The sequence below is a fragment of the Mycteria americana genome, chromosome 1 (assembly GCF_035582795.1).
Source record: "Mycteria americana isolate JAX WOST 10 ecotype Jacksonville Zoo and Gardens chromosome 1, USCA_MyAme_1.0, whole genome shotgun sequence".
Taxonomy (NCBI): domain Eukaryota; kingdom Metazoa; phylum Chordata; class Aves; order Ciconiiformes; family Ciconiidae; genus Mycteria; species Mycteria americana.
This window is the reverse complement of record NC_134365.1, coordinates 212888815-212913673: the sequence shown is the minus strand read 5'-3', so window position 1 is coordinate 212913673 and position 24859 is coordinate 212888815. Positions and strand designations below refer to the sequence as shown.

The 24859-nt window shown below is 40.3% G+C and overlaps 1 protein-coding gene across 1 annotated transcript in view; it reads left to right on the top strand.

Moving 5' to 3' along the window:
* The first annotated feature begins 1166 nt into the window (after window positions 1-1166).
* The window catches only part of LOC142404386 (putative N-acetylated-alpha-linked acidic dipeptidase), a 31826-nt gene continuing 8133 nt past the window's right edge, over window positions 1167-24859 (top strand). The window contains exons 1-13 of the mRNA XM_075491132.1: window positions 1167-1552; window positions 2943-3051; window positions 6355-6541; window positions 7330-7431; window positions 12960-13085; window positions 15016-15202; window positions 16674-16767; window positions 18945-19043; window positions 20152-20237; window positions 21243-21362; window positions 23457-23539; window positions 23806-23869; window positions 24418-24485. Coding sequence (XP_075347247.1) covers window positions 1435-1552; window positions 2943-3051; window positions 6355-6541; window positions 7330-7431; window positions 12960-13085; window positions 15016-15202; window positions 16674-16767; window positions 18945-19043; window positions 20152-20237; window positions 21243-21362; window positions 23457-23539; window positions 23806-23869; window positions 24418-24485 — 1443 coding nt within the window. The 5' untranslated portion in view covers window positions 1167-1434. The remainder of the gene's footprint in view (window positions 1553-2942; window positions 3052-6354; window positions 6542-7329; window positions 7432-12959; window positions 13086-15015; window positions 15203-16673; window positions 16768-18944; window positions 19044-20151; window positions 20238-21242; window positions 21363-23456; window positions 23540-23805; window positions 23870-24417; window positions 24486-24859) is intronic.

Here is a 24859-nt window from a genome sequence, read left to right as displayed (position 1 = left end):
CAGGGCCTTTGCACAATAGGGCCAGACTGCATAGGATAGTATAAAGCAGGAGACAGGACTAATATCACAAATACTGGCGGTTTTTTTAGCATCTGTCTGGTTATTTGGAGGTTTTGGTATCTTATAAAATTTCAAAGCATGCTATGGCTGTGTCATTGGTGTATTGCTCTTTGCAACCAACACTTCTGCTTTCCACAGGGCCCATCTAGTGGTCTTGTACTAAGATTTCCTCGTGCAATGGGCTCTGCAGATGAGGTCAGTCAAAGTCCAGTGTCTGGAATTCATCCTAGACTTTGGTTTTGTCTGCATCAGCAAGTAGTGTGGTGCAATAGGAGCAGTCCTGTTAGAGTGCTTGCAGTTGCTGTTGAGAAGTGCAACATACTATACATGGACATGGACAAAACACAACTACAGACTTTATGTCTTAAACATCACCTGTCTTCCTAGCTGGCACCTGAGCAAGGGTTCTGAGGATGAAAACCCGTGCAGAGCCCAGGAGGTCACCTCTGCGTGCAAAGTTCCTCTCTGTTCATGGACCTAAAGGTACAGCCTTATCCCAAATGTGATGACTGAACTGAACGGAGAGGTTTTTCCAAAACCATATGGTGGAGGTTTTAAGAGGTGGAAAAAAGACTCCAGCAAAGTCAAGTGTGTACAGTTTCAGGCTTGTCCTCAAACCAGCGGCTGGGTGCACCTGCACTCTTTGGGGTTGTACCTCCGTAAACTGGAAAGAAACACAGAGCACAGAGACGTGTGGTAGTCAACCCACCTCCACAGGGGCACACATCTCTCTGAAGAGTCTTCATAGCCTTTCGGACAGTGTTGGGTATTGGGGTACAATATTTCTTAAAATAAATCTCTTAAAATAATGGCTTTTACCTTCCTCCCCCCGTGTTTGCCCAGCTGGTGTTGCCACTCTGGCATGTACCCTGTGGAGGACGGCATGGCACAGCTCTGTGTGACACAGCCACGGCGAACCAGGTGTCGAAATCATCCCTTTACCTCCTCACCCCACTCTGTAGCAAGTTACACAAATATAGGGTGGCAGGATATCTAGGACATGCAGGGAGAAAGGGGGAAGGCAGAGGGGAGGTGGGCACATCTGGACCGACTGACAGACCTCAGCGAGAGAGCGGCAAGAGCCCGGGCAGCGGCTTCGGCACCCGGGCGGGCTCCGACATCTCCCGACTCGCCCGGGCGTGACGGCGGGAGGGTCTTATCCCTGGGCGGTGGGGGAGAGCGGAGCCCTCACGGGCGGCCCCGGGGGTGCTTGTGAGGCGGCCGGGCTGAGGCGGGAGCCGCTGAAGGGGCCGTGACCAACGGCCAGCGCCCGCCCACCGCCTGCGGCCGCTGGGGCGGGCCGGCCCGCGGAGGAACTTCGACCGGCGAGGCGGGTGCTGCCGGGAGCGGCGCGGAGGGGCCGGGCCGGCAGCTATGTGGACGTCCCTCGGAGCCGTCACGGAGCCGGCCGGCCCCAGGGCAGCCAGAGGCCGCTTCTGGGCTGTCGTCCTGGGAGCAGCGGCGGGGCTCTTCCTCCTCGGGTTCCTCATCGGTACAGTGCAGACTAACCCCCCTTCGGATCGGGGGGCTCTCCGGCCACCCCCGGCCCCTCCAACCGAGGGAGGTGGCTTGGAGCCGGACCGAGGAAGGGCGGGGTGGGGGGAAGGAGCGGGCGGGTTTCCAGCGCCCGGGGCGTTGTGCCAGGGGTGCCCGAGGCGAGTCCGTGCTCGGCCCGGCCGACGCCTCCCTCCCTTCCTACCCCTCGGGCCCGGCCGGTGCAGTCACCCACCCCTCCTGGGATTTCTAGCTCCTCCGCAGGAGAAGGAGTCTTTTGTTGAGAGTGTCTTTTTGACTTGTTTTTCGATTTCCTTTTAAATAAAGTAGTTATGCTATGGGCAAGAGCAGCGGCGCTGGGTTTGTGAGGAGGAAGACAGGCCCCTCGACCTTGCTGCACTGAAACCGCACTAGCCCAAACCGGAGAAGCGGGAGGATAAATACGGGGCTGGAGGAGCGCTGACAGGAAGCGTGAAATAGTCTTTAATTTAATGTCCCACCTCCCCCTCGGCCCAAGCACGCAGGCCTGTGGGTTGCTGCCACAAGAGATTTCACCTCCCTACCTTCCCTTTGGTTCACAGATAGACCAGGAAGGAAAACAAAAGAGCCACTTGTATTTTGAAATGCCTTTTGGTATGTACCTGGGGTTCGTGCCATTGGGAAGCCCTAACTGGATTACTCTCTCGTGGAAAGAGCCTTTTGCTGTGCCAGTGACCAGTGCCCCGCTGGTGCCAGCTTGTTACCCGCTCTCTGCTTCCCACCGGTTCTCTGATTTGCACTACGCATGTAACTGCTGCTGCATTTGCTCAGAACATTGTCCAGTCTCTGACTTAAAAATAAAAACAGATGTCAGAAACACTTTCTTTCTAGCCAGGTGTTCCTCTCATCACTTACTCTGGTAGTGCCTGCACAGTAAGGGAAGGATTCCAGAATAAGAGCCAGACAGACCAGAGAGTGAGAAAAGAGTTACAAGACATCTGTTCCTTACAAAGGGTGTCTGTGTTTCTGTGCATTTTTGTAAAGCTGCTGCCTTATTACTGAGGTGACTGATACGACTAACATGACTGACAGCATGATGTTCTGGTGCTAAAGGAAGATAGATAAGTCATCTTAGCATCTACAGTAAAATAACTGTGATGAATAAATATAATATAGTATTTTATTCCTCTCAATATCTACCTAGGTAAATAAGTCCTCTTACTGTGTGTGGGACTGCCACTGCCATCACTGTGCAGCCTGCATTAGGTTGTGGCTGCTTGTCTGTGCTGGGATAAACACAGTTGTAAAATACACAGTGAAAATCTTGTGGTGATACCAAAGAGAAATGGTGTGTGTTGTGGGAATATTGCTCTGGTGTTTTTACTGTTGTATTTTGGTGTGTTGTACAGGCTGGTTTGCAAAACCTACAGAAGAGAAGACGTCTGTGAGTCCTCATGAGGACATGAAGGTGGCATTTATGGCTGAAATGAAAGCTGAAAACATCAAGCAGTTTCTTTAGTAAGTAATGTTAATAAGTAATTTCTGACTAATCAGTCAGAAAAAGAAAACAAAAAAAATTCAAGAAGGAACCAGCCCAAGGATGCCAGCAGACAGAGGATGTTGTGCAGGTTCTTGGCCATAGGTTTTATCTAATGTGTCCCAGTGAGCTGTGATTGACAAAATAGTCCATCTCAGCTCCTCTCATTCTTGTTTGTGTTGGAAACAGTTGAGGAGTTGTCAGTAATCTCAGTACTTAAAGTAGTTAAAAACTGGCCAAGCTCTTTCTCAGCCTTTGGTGAATGCTTGTAAAATGATGTAGAGGTTCAGCCTTTCTCTTATGTGTCCTTTTTCAGTCTACAACAATGTTTATCTTACATTGGTTTTTATGGAAAAATCATTCACTTCAAATTAGGCTGTATGAACGAACTTAAACCATGAGAGATTAAATGGAAAATAGTGGAGTACATCAATGTAAAAGAGAAGAAAATCATACCAGTGTTCAAGCCTTTAGTTCTTCCTACAGCTTAGGCTTTAATACCTTATTGCTGTTCTCCCTTCACGCGTTATCATACTGTGACCAAATTTATGTGTTAATCTGTTACCATTCCGACCTTGTACTCACTTTCATGAAGAAAGATATGTTTCCAAGCTCTTTCCCTCTGCACAGTGAATAGCTACAACAGACGTAGTAGATACCAGCTAGTTAGCTGATGGTATATTACACTGCTCATAATAAATCTAATAATCTTAAAGCTTTAGAGTCTTTTTTAAGACCATGTTTTTTTCCCAATTATTTTTTCATCTCATCTACCCTTTAGTACTGAAATTAGTTGATTCTAAATGTACTCTTAGTTCTTTTATTAAATCCTAAAAGAAAAGCTGCTAACATTTGTTCTTGAAAATTCAAACAATGGAAGATGACAATATAATTTTTTTTTTAATCTATTACAGTTTAATTACTGTAATTAATTTCTTAATTTCTGTAATTTAGAATCTTTAACTACAAGGAAGCTGATGCACTATTATTTGTTTATTTTAGGGATCTTGTAAACAGATTATTTTTCTCTTAGGGGAGTGTAGTATTTGTTAAAACCTGTATTTATTCCAGTCAGTAATACACCAGAAGTCATAGTTTATTGATAGAAATTTACTTTCTGTGTAAAGAAAGTGTTAGAGTATCAGTTATTTTAGGACTAATCAACAAATTCAGGTTTGCCTTAAATTCCCAGCCTGATTAAATAGCACGAAGTTGTATCTTGCTACAAAACTAAATTACTAAAAAAACGTTTTTGGTTTATAAGATTGTGGCAATTCCACTCATTTCATTTTAACTGCACTTGCCACAAACTATTACAAATAAATGAGCTGGAAAATATGTTCTCTTCACTACATAGCAGCCATGTCCTGGACTATATAAACATTGAAAACTGAAGACTTAGGATTTCTTACAGTCTTAACCTGTGTTTTGGCTCCTACAAAGTCAACTGTTGTTCAACAGCTCTGTAAAAGGACTGCTTTCTGCCCTCTAAACTCCCTGTCTCTATGCCAACAGGAAACATTGTACCTCATTTACTGTGATGCAGCCAGCTCTGTGGTGAAATAGGCAGATACTTAATCACTACTCAGAACTACCAGTACAGGCAGTCAACAGATTAGAAGAGGAAATTAAGAAAAACACAGTACTCAGTTAAATGGGAATATAATACAGGAGAATGTTATTGCATAAATCAAATTTTAATAAAAACATGAGACTTAAACATTCCTAACTCTTACAGAAAACAGCCGTTGGCTCTAACAATAACACAGAACTGTGCTCTTGGTTCAGTATGTCATCCAGAAAATGGTACTGTCACTGTAACAGGGACTTTTAGTACAGTGTTGGTACTAGATGTTGACATTATCAGAGGAACATGGTTTTATTTAGCAGCATTCAGCTGCTAAGGACTCTGGGTTTGTCTAGTTTGGAGAAAAGGAGGCTGAGGGGCGACTTCATTGCTCTCTACAGATTCCTGAGGAGGGGAAGTGGAGAGGCAGGTGCTGATCTCTTCTCCCTGGTACCCAGTGATAGGACGCATGGGAATGGTTCAAAGCTGCACCAGGGGAGGTTTAGACTGGACATTAGGAAGCATTTCTTTACCGAGAGGGTGGTCAAACACTGGAACAGGCTTCCTAGAGAGGTGGTTGATGCCCCAAGCCCGTCAGTGTTTAAGAGGCATTTGGACAATGCCCTTAACAACATGCTTTAACTTCTGGTCAGCCCTGAATTGGTCAGGCAGTTGGACTAGATGGTCGTTTTAGGTCCCTTCATACTGAAATATTCTATTCTATTCTATTCTATTCTATTCTATTCTATTCTATTCTAATCTAATCTATTCTATTCTATTCTATTCTATTCTAAGTGTATAGTTCTTTCGAAGTCCCTTGTTTGATGGCTTTGTTCTCACTCAAACTCAATAATTAATTTTTTTTCCAATCTAATACCCCTTCCTTATTGAGGATCCAAGTTCTTTCATTAACACCAGCTGGTGTGACACATGCTTCTGTGGCATGTTGATGGCATGGTTATATGACAGGATGAGGACATCATGATGACAAAGTCATTCAGCTGGGAGTTTCTTCGGCTCACTTCACCACTGGGCTTTCTCAATGGTCTGGAAAACTTTTTTTTCAGACAATGGGTTGCTCACTATTTATGGTATCTTTCACTATTTGTTATTCATGCTGCATGACTTTTAAGTTACCAGCTGTTGAGTTTTTCTGTTCCGTGTTTGTAAGCCACTGTGAACTCTCTCTTATTTGCCAACAAGACACACTCAGAATGAACTTTTAGATAAATCAGTATTTGTGCCAAAATTAATTAAAACAGTGGGATCCAAGGAGAATATCCAGTTAATTAAAAGTAGGGATCAGAGTAATTATGCACATTTCTAAATTGAATATGCAAAGATAAGTATATTCAATTATTTTATCACTTCACAAGGAAGGTCAGTCTCATTGTGCAGAGGAGTGATTGGCCTAAGGTCACCCAGAAGACAAGGAGTAAAGCAAGGACAAGACCCCACAGCTGATGTCATCATGCCATTCTTGGTAAGCCACACTGTGAGGAAGATACAAACACCTGTGATAACTCAGGACAACCTGAAACCCTTTACCTCAACTTATGTGTAAGACAGGTGAAAGCATAGACACAGAGGAGTCTGGGTCCTTATTTAGCCTGGGTACATCTGGTCATCTCTAGGGAGTTTCTTTCCAGGTAGGCTAAGAGGAGCCTGATTATGAGCTGCAATGCCTGATCCTGACTCATTGCTTCTTTTTCTCTAGCAATTTTACACGGCTTCCTCACCTAGCAGGAACAAAGGAGAATCTGCATCTGGCACAGCAAATCCAAGCTGAGTGGAAGGAGTTTGGTTTGGATTCTGTTCAGTTGGTTCATTATGATGTCTTGCTGTCTTATCCTGATGACACTAAGCCCAACTACATCTCAATAATTGATGAGCATGGAAATGAGGTACAGAAAACACCAGGTTTTGCAACCAGGGAACAAAATCACCTTCACACACCTGGGAAGACTGGGAGGGAAAGCTATTGTCTGCTCGATTAATGCTGTTGGGCCTGATCCAGAGCTCACAGAAACGAGGGGTTCCAGTTTGTTTTTCTATTTTGTATCTTTGTTTCTTAATGTATGTGCTAGGAATACTAATAATTACCCTAATTCATATAGCATACTGACATATGTGGATTAAAGGAGAATTATGTAAGAGAATTACTTTATGTAATTCAATTGTTTAAAAATTGTTCTGTTATTTAGAAAGAGGAAAGCAACCGTGGTCAGCATCATTTTTTGCATTGATTCATTTTACAGTATTGGTAATTGTGGTAAATTCAGTTTCTTGAAGATTAGAGTTTATGCCTCAAGGCGTACTGTCACAAGTAACATTGGTTCATTATGGAGCAGTTCTAGTGCTCATAGAAGCTCCAGGGATGAGTAGAATGCAAACATTTTTTACCATTCTGATCTATCTTCTTATGTGCTGTACTGAGACCACCTTAAGGGACGCCCTGTTCATTAAAGCAGGATTCTGTGTGAAGAGTGGAGATGGGATTTGGAAGATCGCACATTGAACCTGCATACTGAAAAGGATGCCCAGTGCTTGCTAAAGTTTTGGCCACTCCTCATTTAGAGTTCTAAAACTAGAGTCCTTTAAACTGCAAATGCACGTGAAATGTGCCTGAATAGACAGTACTTCTTTTCCATATTGCTTGGTTTACTTTTTTTCTTTTCTTCTTTCCCACTAGATTTTCAACACATCATTATCTGAGCCTCCTCCTCCAGGATATGAGGCTGTTAGAGATGTGGTGCCACCCTACAGTGCGTTTTCAGCCCAAGGAATGCCTGAGGTAACATAATAGAAGAGTAAAAGAAATAGAAGTAGAAACGAAACAGAAATAGAAATAGGAACAGAAGTAGAAATAGAAATAGGGACAGAAATAGAAATAATAGAAATAGAAAAGATGGAATACCATAGTGTAGTGTAGCGTAGCATAGCACAGCATAGCATAGAGCGATATAAAATAATGTGAAATTCCTGGGTCTTAGGCTTTAGTCGAAAACCTGACATGTCACCAGTAGGAAAGAGGTCCTAGCTCTGATGTTTTGGGGAGTTTTGTGATGGAGCAGTGTTCAACTTGAGCAGTCATACATACATGTTTAATTTTTTTCTCTAGTTTGAATCAGAAGTGGATTTTATTTTTACCTTTTCGTTAAAAAATATGGTAATAAATCTTTAATGTTGTCAGCTGCCATAAGCTTCTCCAGATATTTCTGTGACTGTGCACCATTGTTTCCCATCTTGTGAACAAATAAGACTGTTATATTTACGTAGCCAAATGAACAACCTAATTTTCAAAATGCTCCTTGCCCAAGGCTGACACTGATGGGTATAACTGCACAGTGTACAGTATGCTTGAACATGCTAGGCTTTTGCTAGCATTTCTAGCTGGCGGTAAAAATGTTGCTGTGATCTGAGCTTAACACTAATCCTTTCTGTCTTGCTGTACAGATGGTACCAGCTGACGGACTTTCTTTTATAAAGCTGCCCTGTGTAACAGGAGTTTTCTATCCTATGATCATTAGTGGTTTCAATTAATATTTTGTAAGATTAAAAATTTTTGTTGTTGTTCTCAGTATCTTTCCTGTCTAAATAGAATAATGTAGGTTGGCAGGGCCCTCTAGAGGTCATCTGGTCCTATCTCTGCTTTAAAGCTGGATCTGACTTTGAAACCTGCTGACAATGCTTTTACTCACACAGCCCAATATTAGAGTCATGTACTTTCTGAAGTTTGTTAATAAGCTGTGCAAGTCTACAAAACAAAAGGTATCTTGTATTCATTTGCCTCAGATACTCAAAGGAGGCTGGAGAACCAGGCAAATAGTCTGTACCCTAGGATATTACAGCTTTGAGTGTTTCAAGAATTGCAGTGGGAATTTTGGAACATAATGTAAGGTAAAATTCATGGATTCTGACTCTGTATCATTAATGTAATATCCCCAAAGAAAGACAGAATAACTTCACTGCTTTATTTGGTTTCTGGAGAGCTACAGTAAGTGATGGGATATGGGAAATAATAAAAACAAGTTTTAAAAGCTGCAGCTTCCTTCTTTAGAAAATGATTTTGCTTTAATTAAATAGAAGAACGTTGCTTCTGAAAAAAAATAAATAAAAGACAGGTTGTCGTTTCAAAATATGATGCTTATGTTCGTCTTATTGCATAATACTTTGACAAAAGCTCCAGGTACCTAGCTAGTGCTGTTAGCACTAATGTTCTCCAGTGAACAGTTGTCTGCAACTGTACTGCAAACAGGGAGCATGTATATAGCTCATCAGTGGGAATACTCAGTGGCTTTAGGGCTCTTTTTACTCCAGGTTTCTCCTGGAGAAACTGGCTGCTCATGGCTTGGATGGGTGTACTCTTCACTGGGTTAAGAACTGGCTGGATGGCCAGGCCCAAAGAGTTGTGGTGAATGGAGTTGGTGGCCGGTCACAAGCGGTGTTCCCCAGGGCTCTGTGTTGGGGCCAGTCCTGTTTAATATCTTCATCAATGGTCTGGACAAAGGGATCGAGTGCACCCTCAGTAAGTTTGCAGACGACACCAAGTTGTGCGGGAGTGTTGATCTGCTTGAGGGTAGGCAGGCTCTGCAGAGGGACCTGGACAGGCTGGATCGATGGGCTGGGGCCAACTGTATGAAGTTCAACAAGGCTAAGTGCTGAGTGCTGCACTTGGGTCACAACAACCCCATGCAACGCTACAGGCTTGGGGAAGAGTGGCTGGAAAGCTGCCCAGCAGAGAAGGACCTGGGGGTGTTGGTTGACAGCCACCTGAATATGAGCCAGCAGTGTGCCCAGGTAGCCAAGAAAGCCAATGGCACCCTGGCTTGTATCAGAAATAGTGTGGCCAGCAGGACTAGGGAAGTGATTGTGCCCCTGTACTTGGCACTGGTGAGGCCGCACCTCGAATCCTGTGTTCAGTTTTGGGCCTCCCACTACAAGAGAGACCTTGAGGTGCTGGAGCGAGTTCAGAGAAGGGCAACGAAGCTGGTGAAGGGTCTGGAGCAGAAGTCTGATGAGGAGCATCTGAGGGAACTGGGGTTGTTTAGTCTAGAGAAAAGGAGGCTGAGGGGAGACCTTATCGCTCTCTATAACTACCTGAAAGGAGGTTGTAGAGAGGTGGGGGTCGGTCTCTTCTCCCAAGTAACAAGTGATAGGACAAGAGGAAATGGCCTCAAGTTGCGCCAGGGGAGATTTAGACTGGATACTAGGTAATTTCACTTCACTGAAAGGGTTATCAAGCACTGGAACAGGCTGCCCAGGGAAGTGGTTGAGTCGCGATCCCTGGAAGTATTTAAAAGACGTTTGGATGAGGTGCTTAGGGACATGGTATAGTGGTGGTCTTGGCAGTGTTAGGTTAATGGTTGGACTCGATGATCTTAAAGGTCTTTTCTAACCTATACAATTCTGTGATTCTTCTGAGTTCTCCCAGGCCTGTTTATGTATTTTATGATAAAAGCCATTCTATTAAAAACCAGAACTAAGCTGTGGAGAGGGATGTTTGGAACTTGCCACGTGCAATTGTCGGTCATAGGTTCTCTTTCTGCTCATTAATTTTGCAAACGATTCCTGCATAAAGCTCCAAGTTCAATGAAGGGAGAACATTGTAAAGTACCTGCACCCCAGGCTAACTGTAGTCTCACAAGTAGGCCACCTTCCTGGAAAGTGGGAGAAGTGGATCAAAGTTCTTCATACTGAGAGAGGCCGAGAACACAGGTCTGACATTTTCTGGGTGAGTGCTCTAATCAGGGAGTTGTGGGAATACAGTTCAGTGCTGCTAGCACTATTACTTTTTCCTGCAGCTGCTTTTTAAAAAAAAGTGGCATTGACTGTGTTTTGAAGGTTAAATACTATCAGAGTGGGATAGTAGCTACTTGCCTGCTAGAGTGAGACCCTGCAGAGATTTAGAAGTAGTTCTCACTCATTTCTGGTTCTCAGTAGATGGAAAATGGAATATATCCTGATCTCTCATACAGATTGTTAGAAAACGTATGTTTCTTCTGTGTGGTGTATTTCAACTAAATCCCAATAAACAGTCATATGAAAACAGTTAAGCTTTGAGCAGAAACTTATTTTAACAGAAATATTTAGCAGAAAGCAGACAAAGTAGCGAAGTCACATTCTGTCAGACAGTAGTAGTAGTTTGGAACATTAGCATCATAAATAATGGTAAAATTCTGCTCTTCCTTTCCTTTTTAAGTGACGGCAAAAGCACTCCCATCCTGTTAATGATGGTCACAAGTAAGAGGTGTGCTTGAGATCTCTAACTATGCTAAACAAGCCCAGACAAGACATTTTATGAGTCCACACTACATTCTCAAAGCTTGTATTTTGTAATAGTTTTATAAACATGAGGGATTTTATCACATCACTAGGAAATTCTGATCCAAAACTGTCACAATGCTCTGATGAGAAATTTATTTCATCGATGTAGTTCTTAGTCCTGTTAATGAAAGTTAAAGATTAAGAATTTTCAGAGATGCTACAAGAATTTAATTAAGGAAGCCTGATTTACTATGCAATATATCAAATATCTTCAAATAAAGTACCTTTTAATGTAGTTTCAGAAATCTAGATATTGAATAAATATGAATTATTCTGCAACACCAGGAAAAATGCTATGAGTATGGATTATATACTTTATATCAGATATAGTTATGACACCTTCTTCTAAAGATCAGAACTGTTCTTTTCTTTATGTGATGGCATCTACTTAATCAAACACATTATTTAAAAAAACCCATGAAGTGTGAACAGGTTTTCACCATAAAATGTTGCTCTCAAGTTAACTTGTTTTGCACTTCATTGTAGAACAAGGGCCCTGAATATGAGAACCCAGCAGGCCGCTATTAATTGTTATAATTACAGCTCTGCAATTATGTAAGACAAACTATTGAAATCAACTATTGAAATTTTTGTGTTTGTCATAAAAAATACAATAGCCTACAAATGTAGCTATTCTGTACAAGATATTCTAAATAAATTATTTTAGAATGGAGGACCAAATTCCCGTTTTGCTTAATCTAAATGGACTAGAAGAACTGTCTTGACTTCAGTAGAGTTACACTTGATTTTACTGAGAGGGAAAACTACTCCATAAAGTCAGAAAAGCCTCCTCAAGAATAATCCTTGTGTTGATGAATTATTCCCTTACCAGAGAGGACCAGAATCTTACTAGGTGTGAAACTGCTTGCCTTGTTATATACAGTCCCCTTTATTTCATGAATTTATCCTAACTGAGTTCATTTTGCTTAATTTAAGAAGAAATTGCAACTTGAGCAGTTTACTGATGAAACCAGTACAGTCAAAATGACTGTACCACAGTCTTATCAGGACATGCTGTGTGCTGTTATATGAGACCACCTGAATGTCTAGTCAGCAGTTTTCATCAGTATAAGAGATTTAAGCTTATACCTTTTTGAAATTAAATTGAAGATCTCTCTGGAGGTGTCTGGTAATATGGAGAAATGCGCTAAGGAAGAGTTTCCTGTCACCTAATTTTAGTTGTCTGAAAGTGTAGGCATCTTTCCTAAAGCAGTTTTTTAGGCTTTTTATAGGTATTTACTCTAAAACAGTCTTTGAGGTATAATCAATGAGAGGTATATCCAGAGGGCAATTTATTCCTTCCTAAAATAGGTGTTTAAAACAGGTTTGGAGTGAATTCTCCTGGAAGGGTGAGTTCTCAGAGAACTTCCTAGCTCTTCAGTGGCTATGGAGTGCACTACAGGACCTTCTTAGACAATGCACATAACTTTTAGGTAGCTGACATTAAGGAAGATGAATCACGCATCAAGTATTGAATAACATGGTTGAAATACAATCATGAAGAATACTTTATTCATGTGCAAGGTGTATTTGGTAGTCAACCACCTGTAGCTTCTGCTGTATTGAATAAGAATCAAGTCCTGAGAATTTCATTGGATATGGCATCATTCAGTCTACTGCATAAAATACAATTGATATTTATCGTGGTGTCTGGGTCCAAAATACCTCCAAGTATTTTGTCCAAGACTGACTACAGCTTAAACAGACTATGAAGAGAAGTAAATGCTGTACTCTGAACACTTACTCTTAAGTTTCTGATTCACGAGTCATATCTTAACATTCTCCATTGAGGGCAAAGTCTGGCAGCTTTGGATGGTAGGAGTCTAAATTCATTAGAAGTCACTTGCGTACCTAATTGTCTCATGATCAAAGAAGAATTCATATCAGATCCAGTCCCAATGCTCATTGTTCCCAGCTTATTCTCTCACTAGATCACATCCTCCTTTTGACATGCTTGTTGACATTCTTGTTTCAAATTCTACGTCTTTCTATCAGGGTGAATTAGTGTATGTGAATTATGGCCGCACTGAGGACTTCTTTAAGCTAGAACGTGAAATGGGCATTAACTGTACAGGAAAGATTGTTATTGCCAGATATGGGAAGATCTTCAGAGGAAATAAGGTAATGACTCTATATAAAAATGTTACTTGCGCTGTCCTTCAGTTGATTTCAAGAGACTGAAACACTTACCTAAAGAGTTCTGGAGATTTTAGTGTAACTGAGTTTTTCATAAAGCTGTGTTCAAAGATGATTCTTTAGTAGAAGATATAAAATAAATATTTAATATCTAGATAATACATCTATAGAATAAAAGTAAATAAGTTGGAAAATGTTACATATTTTTATATTCATTTGCATACTATAAATTGTTCCAAAATGTTACTAACATTCTTGGGTGATACACTCTAACTCTGAACTGAACTAGACTATTCTTCCCTATTGGTTCAACTGTGCTTTAAGAAGCCTATATTGTGTCTCTTTGCAATGGTTTCTGTACACCAGGCAGAGACTATAACTGTATGGAGGTTATTTTAAATTCTGTATTTGTTTATTCAATGTCCCTACCATATAAATATTTTTAAACTACAGATTTCTGCAGATTTCCATGGCCTGACAGGAAAGTACATAATCATGTGCATACTTCAGGCATATACACAAGTTATTTCCTCAATAGGGGTGTAAGAAGACAGTCTATTTTAAATGTGTTTGGCTCTTGTACAAAAATTAGTTTGACCCTAATTTGGGCAGGACTATAATTTGTATTTCTCAGTTACCTAAGGGTGTCAAACACTGAATCTCCTCACTGGAATGCCAACTCTTACTATATGCTGTTGACTAATCTGTGAGCTTTTAAGTGGGTAACTCACTGGTTTACATACATACCATTTTCACCAGTGAAAAGTGACATGTAACTTGTATTCTGGGTCAGATAATATTTTCACTAAGTTGCTTACCACTCTTAAAGATACTATCTGAATGGAAAAGACTTAAAAATTGAAGAAGGTATTACTGTCTATGAATCTTTTGTTAAAATTAAATAGAAACACCTCAGAGTTACTAATATCTAGAGAGGCAGTTGTCCTGTGATTTGGAAATTACATGCCCTCATTGACACAAAAAGATGATAATGTTCATTCTTATGGTAGTATTTCTAATGACTGTTTATACACTGAAGAATTCGGTAGTCTGTATAAAATCTGGAGAACTGTACTGTGATTTTCCAACTTCTTAATGGTGTGCAAGAATAGAATAGAAGATGAAGGGAAGTACTGTATTTCCTAAAAAAAGCTATGGTATTTCTGAATTAAAATACCCAAATTTAAAACTGTTGAGGATTAGTTGTCACTCAGTCACTATACATCACTGTCTTATCTAGTGGCAAAACAGATTGGGATGTCAGAATGACATATTTTCTCTCTCTCTCTCTCCACCAACCAGGATTATACAATAGTAAAGTCACATGAGAACACTTTTAAAAATCAAAACAGCGTACAAGTCAGTCCTTCTGCCATAATAAGCCTAAGTTACACACTCTTTGGAGTTAGTCTTGTTCACAGCCAAAGACAGTTTCAAGCTCTCCAATAATGATCTTTCTGTGTAGTCTGAACCCTGAGATATGTTAGGAGATCATTTAGGTAAATAAGGTAAATACATGGCTAACTGAAAGATAAAGTTGCATCAGTGTGATACAGTTTTTTCCATCCTGATGTGTACATTTCAACAGTCAGTTGATTGTATTGATCTGGATGACAGAATACAAAATCAGGTTATGTAGTAATAGTGAAGGATTGTTTTCCATGTTACTGCGGTTATCTCCTAACTAAAATTCAAAGCAGCAGCAAACCTCTTACTTTCATATGGAACCTGATATCTGCATATATATTTTCAGGAAATTTAATTATATGAGACAGTTATGGGCCCTTTACTTAGCCCAAGCACTGTAAAAGGCCTTGAGGAATAGTCACTGTAACTTACAATACTTTCTTTTGCCTCTTGAACTCTTGTGTTGAGCTATAAAGGACTGGATAGGGACTGGAGATGTGCTTTGCAGGTGAAGAATGCTGAATTGGCAGGTGCCAAGGGAGTTATTCTGTACTCTGACCCTGCTGACTACTGCGCCCCAGGAGTAGATGCTTATCCAGATGGCTGGAACCTTCCAGGTGGAGGAGCCCAGCGTGGAAATGTATTAAACCTGAATGGGGCAGGGGATCCTCTGACACCAGGTTATCCTGCAAAAGGTGAGTGACACTAGAGAAGTCATGCTCTTAGGGTCTGGTTTCAGGAAGAGGGGGAAGGTAATGGGGATGTTCTTTCCCTTGGAATAAACCACATTTTTTCTTGGTCTTTCTGTTGCTCAGAAGAGGGAGCTTTGGGCTTCACATCAGTAGGACACTTCTGCAAATGGCGCATGAGAGAAAGTGAGGGGATGTTAAGGGAGCCACATAGTGCAGTGCTGGGCTGCTTACCTTCACAGACATAGCCAAGTCAGCCCAGAGATCATGACACAAGTTTTCGACAGCTGAAGCCCTAGTCTTTTCTTTCTGCTTCTCATCAGTAAGTCAGCAAGGAGCCAGCCTGCACAGCTCACAGGTTTCTTCACTTTTTCTTCACTTTCTGCATGATTTGGGCTGCTTTCCCTCCACAAGAGCCCCTCCTGGCAATGCTGAGACCTTTCATGCTGGGACTCATGTCACTGGGCTGCAGCTGAGGCTCCTGAGAAGATGACTATTCCCCACTGGTTCATTGCCTTTACCTCATGCTTCCTCAGCTGCTCATTTGAGCTCTGCCTAAGCTTTTTCATTTAGCACCTAACCCAGATCATTTTGACTGAAATGCATTAAGAACTGTTCATCCAGCACTTGAACCAGCATATTTGAGAGAGGCAGTCACCTCAAGAAGAGCAGTCCCTAAGTGATGGGGAAGGTTGCCTCTAACCAGCACAATTTGAGCTGGAAGAGGATACATATTCACAACAGCAGCATGGCAGGAGCAGACCATGAGGAAGATTTCTGGTTCCTCATGCTAGAGTCAGTGATCTCATAGATGAATCCCCATCTGCTTCCCTCAACAAGAGTCCCTGTTAATGTTGTATTAAGGAGGAGACTATTCCATACCTGCTGGCTCGCAAACATCAAATTTTGTCCACATTGTGAAAATCAAGATTCTCATTTGTAAAAAACCATGATTTGTATGTGAGTTCTGTCAGAACAAAACCTAGACTTCATTTCGTTCACAAAAACAGCAAAACACAATATTCAGTAGCCCAGTGTATAAGATTTTATCTTCATCTCTTATCAACTGGCAAAATTTTTTTAGTTCCTAGCTGAATGTTCCAAGCATCAGACTACAGGATCCCTCTTTGCTCTTGTTCTTTCTCTGTGAGCTTATGTGGCTTAGTCTGAAGTTCCTTTCCATGGAGAGAAATATTTCTACCTAAAAGCATTTAGACGCAAAAAAATTAGCAAACAATTTTAAAATTTCCAGCCATCTCTAAATGCATGACTGCAGACCCTGTGGGAGAATCTTTGTTACTGTCTCTCTGAAAACATGTTGATAAAGCATAAAGAATGAAGTTACTGAAGAAATGTCAGCCCGACTTCGAGGAAAGTGAAACGATTATCCCTGACTCCAGTGTTAGGACTGTGCTATGAACTGTACAAATTCCTTCTGAGAGTCGTAAATATGAAATTATCTGTCTTTTGCTTTCAGAATATACCTACCGATTAGACAAAGCCAGTGGTGTAGGTCTCCCAAAAATTCCAGTTCATCCCATTGGCTATCATGATGCTGAGTCATTACTGCGGTGAGTGTATGGAAGACATGAGGAATTTTAAACAGACTGTTTTTTGAAAGTTATGAGAGTATTTGAAAAGAAAAGGAAAAGACTTTTGCACTGTGCTTCTACTGTAGCTACTGAAATAGTGTATGTTTGTCAGTAGGTTCTCTGTAGGAGGTAAACATGTTATCTATTACTACATATCAGATATGTGCAGAGTGATCTGGAGAGGATCATTTGTAATATATCATGATAAGTCAAGTATACTGAAGGTATGAAGTGCCTCTCAGTTTGAATAAAAGCAAAATTTTTTGAGGATGGCATGATACCTGTCCTGTGAAAAAGACCACAAAGTCATTCATTTGTCCCGGGATATACTTGCCATGCATGCTTGATGGGACAGTATCTATACTGTCCTATGTTAAATGAGGACATATGCTTTCTCTCATCAGGTGTGTTATGTTGCGTAAATATGAAATTATGCTAGCAAACTAATATAAGGACACTGGAGAAACTGGAGTATTATAGGGGATTTAATAGACATCTACTTGTAAGTAAGTGTGCTTACTAAACATGCAAGTGATATGAAGACAGGCTACCAGCTTGCCAGAGGACAGCATTAAAATTCATAATTATCTTAACAAACCAAGTAAGTTCTCTGAAAAAACTAAGATGTGATTGAGTTGGCAAGTGTATCATTCTTCTAAAAATGTAGCAGTAGTCATCTGTATCAGCTGTAGAGATACAGAGCAGGAAATACCAGGGTTGGCAACAGTACCAAAGATAAGTGTTTAGGGCAATAAGTGAACCTAATCTTGGGTGTGTATTTGTATAGGAATTTTGTATCTAAATCAAATGAGCAATCATTCTGCTCTGTCTGATGCCTCTGTTTGAATATTGAGTAAAAAAAAAAAATTCTATCTTGGTTCTCTATGCAGGTTTTCCTCTGAAGTATTGAAGCTACTTATTTTTATATGAGGCAGAATTTTACTGTCTTTGGTGTCTTTGCATACCTGATGTTCATTAACACTGTTCTAGTGTTTTTCCTATTTCCTCCCAAACTTTTATGGACTAATATATCTCCAGGCTGTCTTTTCTTTCAAACTTTACAGTCATCACTGTTACGAGGATAACTGCTCATAATGATAAAGGTATAGGTTAAAAAACCTCTTTTTTCCACTGCCAACTAGTAGTGGTAGAGCAGATTAATATGTATAAATATGATGTAGCTAGATATTTCTCTTCAATAAGTTGTAAATAATTCTAGAACTTGGTTTTAATAATTATGAATTAAATATAAATCCTCTAAAAATACTGGGTCCTTGTTTTATCCTTTTGTCTTGAGAAGTCATAACTTCTAGTTATTCCTGCTATCATATTTTTATATAAAAATATACCAAGGACTTCAAGACATGCTGAAGTGTTTTGTGGAATAAAGCTTGCCTGAAATATGCATTTACAGTAAAGGATGTGCTTTCATTTACAATAAATATATTTTGCCTAATAAGAACCAGAACATCCAGCATACTTTTTAATATTTTTTTTAATGTTTCTCAGAAATTCATGTAAAAAATATAAATCCTTTAGAACAGGTGAATAAGTATGGGTAATTGCAATCCACTGAATTACTGCATTCCAGTTGTGTTAACTGAGAAAAAACATCTCACCTTTGACAATGGAACAAGAAAAGGTGACTTGGACTGATCATATTTCTCCAGTTTTAGACGTCTTTGAAACACATCAACTTGTCTGTGCTACCAGATTAAACAGTGTGCAGGGACAGGCACTGGAAGACAACTGCCTATGCTGTTAAACTGTTAGAATGGTCCAAGTTACTCTCTGCTGATTCAAATGCAAATGCAGTTCAAGGCAGTAGAAAGTTCCAGGGACCATTTACAAGAGGCAGTTTGTATGCAAAACCTTTGGAGGCCAACACTGTTTTCCAGGATAGCTGTAGGCCATTGCAAGCTGATCTCACAGCCCAGGACTATTCCTCTGTGTTACTTTACTAGTATTAATGTAGCTAAAAAGACAGATTTTTCTCCTGTGGAGGCTTGTAGTATAAATTGTCTAAGACAAAGACCATCATTGTGGTCTGTGTGTGCATGGGACGTAACAAAGAGTGGTTCCTGGTTCCTCATTTGTGTTTGGTGCTATTGTAAGATGTCTGTAACTAATAATGATAATTTTTTTTTTCATAATAGTAATATGGGAGGATATGCACCACCACATAGTAGCTGGAAAGGAAATTTGAATGTATCTTACAACGTTGGTCCTGGTTTCACAACAAATTATTCTACAAGGTCAGTTTTGTTTCATAAGGAAAAGGTGCTTGGGATCAGAGAAAAACAGGTGGAGCAATAGAATTTGACCAAAGGTAGAGTAGTTGAGGTTTTTTGTATAATTTCTTTTATTATGACCATTTCCTGAGCTGAAATGCACTCGGTGCAAAGCTTCAGTAGATTTACATCGATTGGATGGATATGACTGAATTGCTTTAGTTTCTAGCTAGTCTTGAACCAGTTTCATTTGAAAAGCATCTAGCCTTTGACAAACTATTTGATGAGACTGATTATTTTTGAGAACTGAATTTGTGTGTGGTCTTTTTTAAATTCATGTGGGCCCAGCTTCTGGTCTTACCTATTGTCTCATATAAAACAATATTAACCTACAAGTCAAGTTTTCCAGAAAAAAAGCTTTAACTACAATGTCATTTTTATTGTTTCAGATTGTTTTTAAACTGATTTAGTAATTACAGTTTAGGACTAAAGTCCAGGTGTTTCAATATTGGCTGAGCTATTGCACTGACTTTGTATGAACCGTTTGACCTTTTCCCTATGTCTTAGTCATACCACATGAAAAATTCTTTCTGAAAAATATACAGGCAACCCTTGAGGATGGGTTGTTGCACCTCCAGCTGTGTTGTAGATAAACAAAAAAAGTCTCTTGATGCAACTCATGTTGTCTGATTTTCTGCTGCCTGAGCTGCCACGTCAGTATTGACTGTGCTGGAGTAATTTCTGATTTGCACCAACCTCTAGATGATTAGAACTATTTACCTTTTTAACATTAGATGGTTTTCATTTTTCTTTCACTCTTCCAAATTTAAAAACTAGCTGCTAGCAAAAAATCTTTGAATTTGGAGTTCTGAGCCTGTTATCCGTATAAATCTTACTGACATCAATAACAGTACATAGCTTTCAAGGGCTAAATGCTGTTCTCAGTTGCACAAATATAAATCCAGAAAAAACTACACTGACATCTTTTCAGATTTACTTTGGTTTAATGGAAGGTAAATTTGGCCGAAATGTTTTCCTTACAATTTATATTGTACACTTTTGAAAGCTGTCAAGTTGTTTTATTATCTAATCTGGTGGATTTTCTCTTTGGGTTTTCTTCCCGATACCCTAGAAAGGTGAAAATGCACATTCATAGCCACAACGACGTAACAAGGATTTACAATGTGATTGGTACCATCAGAGGCACAGTGGAACCAGGTAAAGTAATTTGTCTTCAGTGTAATGTGAGCGTGCAGTGACCTCTACATGCACTTCATAGTTACAAGGGGGAAATGAGGAATATACTTTTCTCTGAAATATTGCACTACATGATCATTGGTGTTGAAATATTTATTGCACCAGCTTTCACATGGTTCAGGGTATGTCAGCACTTTCACTGTAAATGCTGATTTTCAAGGGGGAGTCATAACTAAGACAGAATTACTTGTCTTCAGGCAAGTAACTTTGCAATTGAAAGAATATTCTTAAGTGGATATTCTTCCCTAATAACACAGGAATGGATTTTGCATTCCGTCTGAAGACATCATATCCACCACTATTGACTTTTTGGCTGTCTTACAATCTTTTGTAACCAGTGTGATTTTACACTCTAAAAAACCAGATATATAGACATCCCTGGGATGACGATAACGTCATTTAACTTGTAACTGCAGCATTTCCCTGTTGCCTGAAACGCAACTGTTGACCATATTATAGTAGCACAGAGATCTAGTCTGACTTTGATCTTATTAATCACATCTCTGTCATGATTTGGACAACCCTTTTTATGATTGACTATATACATATTCAGAGAAATACTGCATTCAGCACACCTTAGTGTTGTGAGTTGATGTGCTGTACAAATATAATTAGTGGATCAGCTTTACCATGAAACTTACTGTTGTAAAATATGGAAACATGTTTCTATCTTCAGAGGAAAGCTGCAGTATTTCTAATTATAGAAGTAACGCTATGGAATTTAGGAGGTTTTAAGTCTTATGGGATTGAGTTATTGAGTTTGACAAATTCTTTAGCACTGGCTGAAAATGCAGAAAAATGTCTTTGGAGATTTAAAATGTCTTTTGCCTTTCTATCATGTATATTATGAACTATTAAACTTTGTTTCCTGAAACCTACATGGAAAATGAGATATTACTTCCAATTAACAGCTCTATGGCAGGAAAAAAGTTTTTCTAAGTAAACCTCCATAATTAATTTCTCTAGATAGGTATGTCATCTTGGGAGGCCACCGCGACTCCTGGGTATTTGGTGGCATTGATCCTCAGAGTGGGGCAGCTGTGGTTCACGAGATTGTGAGGAGCTTTGGAAAACTGAAAAGGAAAGGTAATGTAATGAAAGGATAATGCACACCAAAATCACTGCTCTCAGCAGTGCCCATTGATTTCTTCTCTGGGATTTAAGCATATGCTGAAAATTAAACACATTTATCTCACTGATGTCTCCAGTAAGCACACTGCTCTGCAGCTGTTAATTAGTTCCAGTTACAACCTTGGTATATGTGAGGAACTTCTACTCAAGAGAAAGTACACCTAAAGGAAAACAAAACACAAAATGAGGGATACCGAAATAAATATGACATTTAGGTACAATTGATTACTGCTTATTTGAGGCCAGTCAGACTGGATGTTTCAATGGTCCTATAAAATTGATACAGTGGTGGACTCATCAAGGCTTCATCTGGGCAACATCGAGAGCCTCCTTAGCATTTGATGGTAGTTTGGAGACAGACCCAAGAATAACTAAAGCATGTCTGTGTAATGCAGAGAATGAGCTGTGCAAACATCGTAGGAGGCAATGGTTAAAAATACCTCATGCCTAGTTACATTAGAATAGGAACAAATGTCAACTGTACCAAGTTTCTGCTGCTGTCAGAGCAAATGCTGTCTCCTATCTGACATCTCATGGAAAGAAGCTCTGACATAACTCAAATAACTCCGCTAGAGGAGCTTTCTTTGCCTACCCATTACAGTTAAAACCTATTGACATTTAGTCTTCTGTCCATTTCCTCCCAGTTATTGGATATCAGGGGAAACTGGCTTTGAATGCAAGCTGGGGGAAAAAAAAAAAAGGTAAAAAAGAAAGGGAGCAAAAGATGAAAAGGTTCCAGTAGCTTCAAAGAAAACTTTGGGCAAAGATGCAGAGGCAGGGCAATAGAGCCTGTTCCATTTGGTCTGCGTTTAAATCGCATGCAGAACTTCAAGGGAAAGATCTTTAAATATCATAAATCACTATATAGTGATAAGTGATCATGAATCACTATATAGTGGTCACTAGAGGGACTTTTCTCCCCCAGTCCCTGCCTTGTGGTCCATCCACTTGAGAGGTGTGGGAAGAGAAGTTGTGTCGTGGTTTAGCCCCAGCCGGCAACCAAGCACCATGCAGCCACTCGCCCACCCCACCCCCGCTGGGATGGGGGAGAGAATCAGAAGAGGAAAAGTCAGAAAACTCATAGGTTGGGATAAAGACAGTTTAATAGGTAAAGCAAAAGCCGCACATGCAAGCAAAGCAAAACAAGGGATTCATTCACTAATTCCCATGGGCAGACAGGTGTTCAGCCATCTCCAGGACAGCAGGGCTCCATCACACATAATGTGGGAAGACAAACGCCATCACTCTGAACGTCCCTCCCCTTTCCCCCCCAGCTCTACATACTGAGCATGACGTCATACAGTATGGAATATCCCTTCGGCCAGTTGGGGTCAGCTGTCCCAGCCATGTCCTCCCCAACTTTCCGTGCACCTGGCAGAGCATGGGAAGCTGAAAAGTCCTTGATTTAGTATAAGCACTGCTTAGCAACAACTAAAACATCTCTGTATCATCAACACTGTTTTCAGCACAAATCCAAACCATAGCCCCATACCAGCCACTATAAAGAAAATCAACTCTATCTCAGCTGAAACCAGGACAGTTTTGAAGGTGATCTGTCAAAATTATGGGGAATTCCTTAGGTTCTGAAATCTGGAATTTGGGAAACAGGTCAAAGAAATTCAGTAATAGATATGAAAACATGCCAAACACTTTTCTGTCAAAGTAGACACTGGTATACAATGTGTACTTGAACAGAGCAAAAAGAGTAGAAAATCTTTCTTTCAAGAATTTGTGCACAAGCACACTATTTTTCCTTGTTCAGAGTTTTAAATTTTAGAAAATTTTCTTGCAATTCAAGCTGAGAGAAGAAAAAGAATACCTTATTTGGTGCAATATTGAAGTAGAAGTGAGATTGCTACAAAATTAGCAAACCATTATTAGATTAGATTAGTGAAGAAGTTGGTGTTAAAGTTCCTTAAACACACCTCTTGCCCCACAGATCAGGATAAAAGATGACCCCCCCCAAAAATGACATTTGTTTCACATAAGTTACCATGTAACAAGCAGTCTTTATTTCTGTAATACAATTTTCATGGTCTTTTATTGCAGGATGGAAGCCAAGGAGAACAGTGATATTTGCAAGCTGGGATGCAGAGGAATTTGGCTTGTTAGGGTCAACGGAGTGGGCTGAGGTAAACCAATAGTGTTCAAAGCAATTTTCACGCTGGCAGATCTTTGAGAAATCTGTACCAGAAAGCAACAGTTCTTCCCTCCCTCCCTCTCTCTTCCTTACACACACACACACTCTCTTAAGTTTCCTTTTGAACTACCAAGAATATATAGCTCCTTGCAGTATATGATGTCTTTCCCTTAAACAGCTGTTACTTCTGTGGATGGGAAAATAGTTCTGAGGAAAAAAAAGTTCATCAGCATTTTCTTCCTCTTTTTCTTCTCATAGGAAAATGCCAAAGTATTGCAAGCACGAGGAGTGGCTTATATCAATGCAGATTCCTCCATCGAAGGTACATAGTGTTGACGTGTTTTACAGGAATAGTGGTGGCATCTACAGATGACTGGGAGGCATTTTGGCTTGGAGATCCATGAAAGCATCAATGTGATAATGCTGTTGCATTAGTTTGGGAGTAGATATGGGGGGAAACTGCAACCCAGAGTCATAAAGTATCCTTCAGATATTCCTGTTGCTTCAGGAAAGAAGTCCATTACAGTAGCTACACTATTTGGGAAGTAATGGGAAGGGACAAGAAGTGTTGTGCCCCTGTCAGCAGCTCTATGGCAACTCTTTAGAGTCAGCTTCTCCTCTTATAACGTGTGTAATAAACATAGGGACATAAGAAAAGCTCTTAAGGGTTGGTTCAACAGCTGGGCTGTAATTCATCCTAGTCAATACAAATGCGCTGGCAAAATCACAGGAGAACTATTCTACAGGGAGAATTAGCTTGTTCCTTGTAGAGAGTGTAGCGCTCTAGTCCCTTTCTTATTAAATAATGGCATGAGGTTTCAGCTGAGTAGAACTTGCTTCTTTGGATAAATAGTTTTTCCTGTTTTTCAGGAAACTACACCCTGCGAGTGGATTGCACACCACTGATGTACAGACTGGTGTACAGTCTGACTAAAGAGGTAATATCGCTTGAAATTTTTAGCCAGCATGTTCAGCACTCACTTACTGGATGGGGCTCTGTGTATAAAATATGGTGTCAGATGTTTCTTTCTTTTCTAACTGCAGTAACCCTTTTAAGTCCATAGCTAAGTAACTGGAGCTTTTTCCCAGGAGGGGCAAAGGGATTTCAAGGTTATACCTTTAAATTATTAGCCATTCAGGATTAGGGGATTTCTCCACTCCTCCTGTGAAAGTATTCCTTCTAAGAACAAAAGAATAAAAAATGCCATGAGCCAGAGGACAGAAACAAGCACAAATTTGGCCAGTCCAACTAATAGGGTGCCCATGGTAGTGGGAGACTCCGACTCCCTGTAGGCAGGGAAAGAAATCAGGC